Genomic DNA, 9,905 nt, shown 5'->3' on the forward strand with positions numbered 1-9,905 from the left:
ATTGATTCTAAAGTGCAAAACCTTGTACAATTTATCCAGAAAGTAGCATATTTTAAAACCTGCTTTACAATGCCGGTGTTCCCAGCATGCACCGGGGGATGGATAATGAATTATGTTGCACTTTTCACAGTGTTCCAGTCTTATTTGCAGTGTTGCTTTTGTTGATGTTGACTATTTTAATAACTTGTTTTTCAATGCCTGGAGTTAACAGTCTACTCAGAATGATTCATTTGATTCTGAAAAATAGCCACCGACTGTTACCGTTCCAGGGTTTGGTGCACCAAGTGTTGGGGTCAGTACAGTAGATGCAGAAAGGTATCTTGTTTTCTTCACATATTTTTTTGTCTCACTTTTAGTGAGCATGCATTTAGTTCTTCACAATTGTTGGGTTGGTTGAAATATAAATGCATTTATTTTGTGAAAAATTGTTCAGTTGACTGTTATTAGATTATTTTAAGTACCACTGCATCAGATATGCAAGGAATTCTGGGTTGCATTTAAGTTAAGCGATTTTAACTTATTTTTTACCAATGATTCTTAAAAATGTGTGCAAAAACATGCACATTTTAAGAAACTGTCAACCTTACTTGCGATTTTTTTTTTATACAGCTCACCCCAAAACAGTGCATACTGAACATATCTATCTTTCTGAAAATATAAAGAGGGAGAGGACATTCTTGATATATGGTACTGTATGTTGAAGAACACAAGGCCTGGTTTATTTTTAGTAAACAACAGGCTTATGGCAGCAGGTGCTCTCTTACTTCTGCTTATGGCATCAATATAAATGAGGGATAATTACTTTTGTTACAATTAAATTAGACTCAGCAAAACAACATAATGGCGATTTGTTATGCTCTGGTGAGCAATAACAAACCAATCATAATTAACAGCTCCGGTTGTGCAAGTGACTCTCTTTGTGAAAAAATATGATCTGAATCCCTAAACCAAATGTACCAGCCAAAAACTTGATGAAGGTCCGGAAATTATAATAAAGGATTCAGGCGGAATGAGACTGAGTTGTCTCGCACATCCAAATGAGTGTGTTGAAGGGTTAGAAAGGTGCTTGTGGTGTCAATAACACCAGTCTTCCACTCAGAACCAAGAGTGATGGGTTAAATCCCACAAAGCAGGGCTCTTTCAAAAAGTCTCAAGTAGTTTGCATAAAAATGGGTAGATGTCACATGATTTAGTCTCCCATTAGAGCTCTTCCTGTCCTTGAAGGATTAAAAAAGAAGATAAGAAAGGAAAAACATGCCTTGAACAGCTTCTGTCAGGGAGAAGAAAGTGCCACGCTTGGCGGCAGCCTGTTGAATTCGGTTTCCATTTATCCCTTTACACCTCTTGCCCCTCCAAAGCTCGGCTCAGACTTCATTGCCTGAGGACATGGAATCATGTAAGAGGGCTCGCCCGTGGCTGCGTCTCTGATCTCAGATCAGTCTGGGCTCACCTGCACCTTTGGGGTACGGTATAGCAGAACTCACAGACCCTGTAGGGGGCTCAAAAAACAGGAAGCATAACCACAGAATGCCCCGACCACACCAAACGCTGACTCCCGTGTGCTCGGTTTATGTTAAACGAGTCACTGAAAAAAACTTTTCACTCAGGAATTGCTAGTAAATCTACCAAATAATTAGAAAGGAACTAGTAAAACATTGAATTTATTGACTAATTCAGCCAATAAATCAATTGCTGAAAATGTGCACAACCTCAAGACATCCTAGATTAGTTTGTTTCTTCATAGGAACAGATTTAGAGGAATTTAGCAATTAATCATTCGCTCACCAGTTGATCCTCTGCAGTGAACGGTTGCCTTCAGAATGAGAGTCCTAACAGCTGATAAAAACATCTCAATAATCCCCAAGTAATTCACTTGACTCCAGTCTATCCATTAACTTTTAGTGAAGTAGAAAGCTGTATGTTTCAATCCATCAAGGTGTTTTACCTTTAATTAAAACTAATTTATAATTACACTTCCTCCAGTGAAAAGGTCCATTCCCTGTTATCCTGTCACATCATAAGCCACAGACATATTTGTTTAGAACTTTAGCAGTGCTTGATATGAGCATATTTCTCTCCTGATTCAGGCGAGATGAGTTCTCACTGGAGAAAGCAGAGGGATTTGTTTAAATTGCAAACACACGGTTTATGGATTATTGCGACGTTTTTATCGGACGTTTTTCTGACGGCACCCTTTCACTGCAGAGTATCCATTGTTGAGCAAGTGATGAAATGCTAAATATTTTCAAATTTGTTCCAGTGAACAAACAACGTCATTTATCTGGGATGGCCTGAGGGTGAGTACATTTTCAGCATATTTTCATTTTCGTGTGAACGGTCATAAACATAACATTTTGAAGTAGAAAGACTAAGATAGTGGTTTTTTTTTTTTTTTTTTTTTTGTAAAACCAATACTTCCCTTTTGATTTATAGCTTTGTAAAAAAAAATGTCACTGTATATTGTCAGTTCATTACAGTAATCAACAACATAAGGGTCTAAATTGCAAGGACGGAGCAAGTTATGACATGAACACACCACATGGGTACAGTCGCACTTAGGGCTCTGTTCTATCCCCCGAGGCTTTTAATTGTGAGCTTCCAGCTCTGATTTGAAAAAGCACAGCTTAAGTGAAATACTGTTAAATGCAATTTAGGCTTGTTAGAAAACCATTTCACAAGGATTAATTATCAAGGCCAATTATTTAGAATTGTATCATTTGAAAGGTTAGCTCTAGGTGACAGAAGAGAGGAAACAGACCTGAGGCAAAGCAGGCGGCGCGTATGGCCGTGCATTTCAATGCCATGTGAAAATGAACTCGCCCGCAGAGCAAATTGCATTGACCTGGATCGCACGTGTTGACGGTGAAGAGGCAGAACTCCGCAGGAGAGCCTTTAACCCTTTGCCTGGTCAACTGAGATGCCTGACAGTTTAAACTGAGGCTTTTAGGAGAACTAAACTGGCCTAAATACTGTATTTTTCATGTCTTTCTTATGACTTTAGACAGGCTATTGTATATCCCGACAGTGCAATAGTGATATAAACAGCAACATGTACATGGCAGCACTGGAGTTCTTTTGTGTTTCACTTGGTTAACAGGTTCATTCTTTCATTTCTAACAACATTTAACTTAAAATTTAGATGAGTTTTCTCCATATTATAAAAAAACAATTAGTGACTTCATATATCAATCTTTAATGGTACGTATTACAAAGTATAGTGCTGGCTTATTTGAGATTTTAAAAAAAATACATTATAGGTTCTACAGATACTTGGTTTTGTGCTTGAACTCTTTAAAGTGGCAAAGCATTAATAAAGAATAAGTTTACAAGCATTTTACTATAAATAAATAAAATGATCTGTAAATGTTTTACTTTACAAACCGTTTAAAGTACCTCTTTGTAAAAACAGCCATCAAAATACATTATAATGCATTGTTACCTATGCAACTATTTTAAATTCTATAATGCATTAAAACATGTAAGCAGAACATAACTATAATGTCGCCTCTGGCTTGCTTTGTTGGGGACACTTAATTTCCAGCGATATCGTCGACTTGATTGCACAGATTCTATTTAAACTGAACTGAGCTGGATGATGACATCACTGAATTCAATGATGAACTGCCTTTTTGCATTATTGGCATACTATTTTCCTATTCAATGCTGTTCAGTTGCTTTGTCACAATCTGTATTGTTAAAAGCACTATATAAATAAAGGTGACTTGACTGCAATGCATTATGGGGCTAAAGTTTAAAGATTCAAGTTCTGTAATTGAGTATAACTGCTGTCATTTACTACTGTTACTAAGGAAAAGATTTATAATTATGAATCATTATAATGCATTATAGGTCCACTATAAAGGACTCCTAATTGGAAGATTAGGAGCATTTTACTTAAGATTGCATAACCCACTGCACGTTTCATAATACATTACAAAGAGTTGTATGTTCTCGGATATAATTAACCTACATTATAATACATTATATACTGTACTGTATAAAAGCATGTAAGCAAAACATCATTAAAGGGGTCATATGCAATTTCAAGTTTTTCTTTCTCTTTGGAGTGTTTGCAACACGACGCATAAAAATACAATATAAGTCATTATAAACCGTAATTATGTCCCCACTGAATGCAAAAAATGCCTTGTTTGTAATGGGTTTTATTGTTTTTGTCTCGTCGCTCCAGGACACAGCATCACAGTATGTTAAGGGACGTAACATTTCAGTCACACGCTTGAGGTATTCGGCCAATCACAACGTACTGAATAGCTGACCAATCAAAGCACAACTCTCTTTTCAGATCAATGATCCTTGTAAAAATCGATGCGTTTCAGAAAGGCATGGCATAGAGGAGCAACAATAATGTACAGTATGTGGAAAAGAACGTGTTTTTTTTACTTTAAAGCACATAAACACATTGCATTATACCAAATACACAAAATAATGTTCTTTTTAGCAACACCATATGACCCCTTTAAAGGTATAATATATAAAGATATTACAGAGGATTAAAACTATTACTTTTATTTATGCATATAAATAATTTGCATATGAATAATTATTATATAGCTAAGGTCCAGGTTTTGCTAATGTTTACTTTTGGCATCAGGCTGTAAATTTGAGTTTTTACAAAAACTGTAAATTTCAGATTCCCATAAACCATCTCTTTGACTGTGAACTTTGTGAGTAGATAGAATAGTTGAAACACGCTCCGTCTTGGCCCAGATTGGGAATGCATCATATTTTATGTTACAGATTTTAAGCTGCCTGTATTTGTGCAGACCTCAGCAGAGAGAGGAATACCAAGTACAGTAATTCAGGTCTCTCAAGTAATATACCAGGCTAATTTAAACCATCAAGCATCTTTATGTAATTAATCAGTAAAGCAGGCCTGCACTGCACAGCAGGTTGAAGTTTTTGCAGGCCAGGGACAAGAAAAATCAAGCTCTGCTGGGGGAAAATTGCCCTTGACATGCAGAGGAGAAGATCCCAGAGTTCCAGTGCTGAATAAACAAATAAATAAATAAAACAACAAACAATCGGGTCCCAATCGATACCTTGACCAGGGCAACTGGATGGCAGCCTTTCTTCTGAGCTCCATGGCCGTGGAGAAGTAAAACAAACAGTGTTTGTGTAAAGGTCTTCAAACCCCAGCCGGCTCAACCTGCCATTGATTATGGTGATGGAGCACTCAAAGGGATGTTTGGCCACCAGACAGAAGCAGTAGTGCACATCTAGTGTATACAGATCATGTCTCATTATGAGCACATAACAAAGAAGAAGACAAAGCCAGGGACGCCGAGCTTCAAATAAGCTGGCTGTATTCTCAGGACATTAAAAATAAATAAATAAATAAAAAATGTGTAAATGAACCAGACCTCTACTGAAGTTAAGAACTTTACATTTTATTCTATAATTATTCATGTGGCTTGTTTGCACATTTGAAACATTTTTATTATACAATATTCAATGTGCAAACTACATTTTCAGTAGTAAGAAAGCTTTTTTTCCCCAACAAGTGGCTTTGTAGCATTAAAATGCATTGTCTGTACGCAGCCTTGCAACCGAGCGAGCTGAAGCAACGATCAAACACTCTCTCTCTCTTTGTTAAATAGTGTTAAGAATTCTGATTAACTTTAGCATAGTTTTTTGGACCGTTATTTTAATTGGTTCACAGTTATTTATTCATTTCAGCATTCAGTTGTGTTCTGAAAGTCCTTGAATGGTATTTTACATCAGTCAATTTGTAGCAAAATATTTAGTTATATACTGATGTTTATCACTGTTTTTAGTTAAATAAATTAGAAGTTATTATTAAATATTATTATTAATGTAGTAAGTTTACGATTGTAGCTGTCATTGTAATTAAAATCGTTATTGTTTTTTCCAGAAAAAAAAAAAAAAAAACAGTTTTTCCCATGATATCAGACAAGAGTCAAAAGATTGGGTTCGAGTAGCTTATACAGCATGCAATATTGAATTGTAATGAATAAACTGTATAAACCTAAAACATTTATAAAACGTGTGACTAACTGACATGCATAAAAAAAAAAAACTAACAACAGTAACATACAAATATACTTTATAGTTGAATCTTGTCATTGTGGTTTTAATGTGTTCACTTCTTAATTTCACTTCTCAATTAATGTTTGTTTCAAAACCAACTTCTAAGACTGTAAAAACCTTACCGTTCCTGAAATATAACCACTGTGATAATAACCTAGTCTTCTCTAACATGGCTAGTGCAGCCATACTCACTATTAGCAAAGAGAGTGATACTCTAAACATTTTGAGGTCCTTTATTAATTTATAATGTTTTTGTGTTAATAACATATTTAGGGAGGAACTGTGCTTACCATAGTAATTGTTAAAGGGTTGTTGTTGTGTTCAGGAGCAGGGCTGTGTTCATATAGTCGTCACGCACCTATGCCTTCAACACTTTCATGCTTCTCCTTCACTAATTTCAGCTGCATCTGGGTCCTTCACCACACACACACACACACACACACACACAAACACACACACACACACACACACACACACACACACACACACACACACACACACACACATATAAAAGGCATTAAGGCTGGCAAAATTACACGAATTGAAATGCAACATCGAACACACACACACACACACATACACACACATATAAAAGGCATTAAGGCTGGCAAAATTACACGAATTGAAATGCAACATCGAACAAAAATAAATGACCTGTGGGTAAAATGTTATCCAAGATGCACAGTTTGACAGCTCTATGTTCTTTCAGTATGTCAGGCCCTATAAAAGGATGAAGGGAAGCATGTGCACAGAACAGCCGACAAATATCACACTCGACCTGTGTCGATAGTTATCACATTACTGCCATCTAGAGGTCGACAGGAAAAGGACCGTTTAACTCTTTGCAGCTAGCATTACAAAATAATACATGCGAAATGTTAATATCGTAATTATTAAGCCTCTTGGACAGCAGTGAAGGACCAGTAAATTATATATTGTATATTACAAAAATATTCCACTCTGCTTGAGACATTTAGATTGGGAAGAAATGTCATGTTCTGCCAGATTTTATGGTGGATGTCTTCAGGGTTTTATTTTATTTTTTTAATTCATGTCTAGGCTATTACAGAGTGCTAGCATTGTCAATAATTTCTGGGTCATTTGAACATTTCTATGTTCCTGATTTGATCTTTTTAAAACCTCACAGTCATGTTTGTTGTGATATTTATGATCTTCTGTGTCCAATTATATCACAAGCAAGCAATGAAAGCTTGCAGGGTATCTTAATTTAGCAGGGTTCATTTAGTAAAGAGGGTGAGCAATTACTAAATAACTCGGATGATATCAAAATATTTTATTCTAATGTTACCTATGCAGGAATGAAAAAAAAAAATTATGACAATGGTAATTCTGAATTAAATTATTCGTTGTCTGTGCAGATCAGCTATCCATAAATTTTATAATACAGTTAAAAGCTGAAATGCATAAAAACTTCCCCAAGTAAGTTTCTTTAAGATCCTGTTGAGGATGTATTTAAATGCGAGACTGCACAGGCAACAAGGATGTAGTGTAAAAAATAATACCGTTTAATATCAATATGAATCATACGTTTATGGTGTGACGGGAAATATAACACTTTGAGTATTTACAATGCAGATGCTTTTCCACTCCTGTCGTTAATGGACTTGAAAGAACTTTCATTAAACACTCCACATATTTTATTACGCAAGACATTAGACACTTTTCACAGAAATGAAAACACTTGCTAGATCTGTATTATGAAGTCATTCACTAAACCCCAGCTGCTTGGCTATAAAGACCTCAAGACGAAGCCATTTTGACTGTGCAAACATGTCTTCTACATCACTCATTTGACATCAGGAGGGGTAAAGACACATGTGAGTTAACATAGTATCCACAACTGTACAAACTATATCTGTGTCCCAGTGTTTGATGTATCAAAAATGCATGACTGGCCAGCACACTGATGTGCTAGAGGCAAGTGCAGTTTATGTTGTCCTAACAGAGGAGAAGGGGGACATTTATGATGATGTCTGTCCGTCAGGGTTCACCGTCTCTGCCTCTGGCTGTTTCTCTGGAATATTTGTCTCTGTGTCTGTGTCTCTTTGCTGCTCTGCCAACATGTCAGTCAACTTCATGTTCAGCAAAGGGTCCCGAGACTGTGGTGCCACCTGCTGGTTATAAAAAAAACATGATGGACAAATACAAAATTAAATCATCTAGTCTAAAGAATAATTTAGCTCTCAGACTCACCGCAGGTCCTCCTCTCTTTCTTAAATAAATGCCCTCTGCTAGCAGCGCTTTTGCAGTCTCTTCAAACAGCAGCTCAGGTTCAAAATCCCCTCTGCTTTCTAATTCACCATACTTCATTACAAACCTACACAGAGATATAGTAACACAACAACTAAACAAAAAAGCACAGAAAACTCAATTTAAAGTGATTGCAAAGTACTGTAAAAATGTGTAATTTCCTATCATTACTTGCCTCTGACATGGTGATACAAAGTTGGGCTTGAGGAGTTCAAAGGCTCTTGGTCCATTACCATAAACCTCAAAGAACTTCCTAAAGCCAAAGAACAAAAAAAAAGTCATGTGAGTTTACTGCAAAGGTCCAGCATGCATGCAGGTTTAACTGGAAGGTCAGTGACCCAAAAATGGGCTAGAGGTTTTCCAGCACTAGAGTCTAGTACATGTAATTTTAAGTTACAAACAGTCTGGAGTCAGTTAAGACCAGGTTGTTTTTGAAAAGACATCTTTTGTGCTCACCAACGCTGCATTTATTAAATCAAAATGCATTAAAAATAATAACACTGTGAAATAGACTTAGAATGTTTTTCAAAGTTTTCCAGATTTTAAAATGTAATTTATTCCTGGGATATAAAGCAGATTTTTTTCAGCATCATTACACCAGTCTTCAGTGCAACGTGATCCTTCAGAAATCATTCAAACATGACATTTATTTAAAAATACTGAAACCGTTTCTCTGCTTATTTCAATTCAATGCATGTTCTTGCAGAATAAAAGTATTATTTTCCTTCTGATCCCAAAGTGTGTGCATATAGCATTAAGTTCAAAATAAACTTAGTAAAAACAATAAATGCATCAATAAAAATATGACAAACATTGTTGTTTCATGTATATGAAGTGTGAAGTACAAATGAAGGGCACAGAATAACAATAATAGTAATATGTAGAGCAATAATGTTGAAACCAAACCAAGTGACTAAATATGATATATTAGAGGTTCGTTTGGACTCACGCTCGGATTTCATCCTCTTTGTATAAGATTTGAGGTACAGTATCTGCTGCATGTCTCTTCAGTGGTCTCGCACCTTTCTCATAGAGAGGTTCTCTCTTAGGAGGAAAAGCAGCATACACATCAAACCAGATGGGCCTTTCCTCGTGCTTGATGACTCCAGCTCGCATTAAATCACGAACCCTTTACAAACAACAATCAAGCATTCATTCAGCCTCGAACTATACACTAACGTCACACGAAATGGCTCTGGTTTATTAGTTCCTTTCTTGGCATTCTAAAATGGTTTTTGAAACAGTACACTTTCATATTACATAAATTAATTTATAATAAGCAAATCTCTTGTTCTTAGACATGTTTTATACTTAATATTTTTGTCATTAACCTTGAAATGAACTCAAGAAGCACATGCTGTCACTAAAGCTTACCTCGTAAACACGGTCCCGAATTTCTCAAGTCGACTTCCAGCCATTATATGTCTTTATGATAACAAAAATGTAATAAGATATAAATAAATATCACAGAAAAGTCAGAAAAATGTGACAGTTACACGCTCTCTGTTGCAGCATGGATACACGACTTCCGGTGTTACTACGGGTACCCATTAAAGACAAACTAC

The 9,905-nt window shown here is 36.1% G+C and overlaps 1 protein-coding gene and 1 long non-coding RNA gene across 3 annotated transcripts; both read right to left on the minus strand.

Annotated features, from left to right (window-relative positions):
- Positions 1 to 4,585: 4,585 nt before the first annotated feature.
- Positions 4,586 to 6,847, minus strand: LOC127972174 (uncharacterized). Its single transcript, XR_008157018.1, has 3 exons — positions 6,724 to 6,847; positions 6,360 to 6,483; positions 4,586 to 5,237 (listed from the first exon to the last, which is right to left on the minus strand). It is a non-coding gene; the product is annotated as an uncharacterized LOC127972174 (long non-coding RNA).
- A 727-nt stretch (positions 6,848 to 7,574) lies between these two features.
- On the minus strand, positions 7,575 to 9,901 carry mrps23 (mitochondrial ribosomal protein S23). Of its 2 annotated transcripts, none has more exons than XM_052575412.1 (5): positions 9,715 to 9,901; positions 9,290 to 9,469; positions 8,516 to 8,593; positions 8,284 to 8,407; positions 7,575 to 8,204 (listed from the first exon to the last, which is right to left on the minus strand). In XM_052575412.1, the coding sequence occupies exons 1-5, from the start codon at positions 9,756 to 9,758 to the stop codon at positions 8,052 to 8,054; spliced, it is 579 nt and encodes a 192-aa protein (XP_052431372.1). In that variant the 5' UTR covers positions 9,759 to 9,901; the 3' UTR covers positions 7,575 to 8,051. The 2 variants fall into 2 exon arrangements, with proteins under 2 accessions (XP_052431372.1, XP_052431374.1); XM_052575414.1 differs by having other exon boundaries at positions 7,575 to 8,201; positions 9,715 to 9,898.
- Positions 9,902 to 9,905: the final 4 nt, after the last annotated feature.

The sequence above is a fragment of the Carassius gibelio genome, chromosome B15 (assembly GCF_023724105.1).
Source record: "Carassius gibelio isolate Cgi1373 ecotype wild population from Czech Republic chromosome B15, carGib1.2-hapl.c, whole genome shotgun sequence".
Lineage (NCBI taxonomy): Eukaryota > Metazoa > Chordata > Actinopteri > Cypriniformes > Cyprinidae > Carassius > Carassius gibelio.

Coding starts and splice junctions, on each gene's coding strand:
- mrps23 (XM_052575412.1), bottom strand. CDS start 9,758: ATGGCTGGAAGTCGACTTGAGAAATTCGGGACCGTGTTTACGAG. Junction 8,594..9,289: donor AAAGAGGATGAAATCCGAGC/GTGAGTCCAAAC, acceptor CTTTGGCTTTAG/GAAGTTCTTTGAGGTTTATG. Junction 8,205..8,283: donor GAAAGAGAGGAGGACCTGCG/GTGAGTCTGAGA, acceptor TTTTATAACCAG/CAGGTGGCACCACAGTCTCG.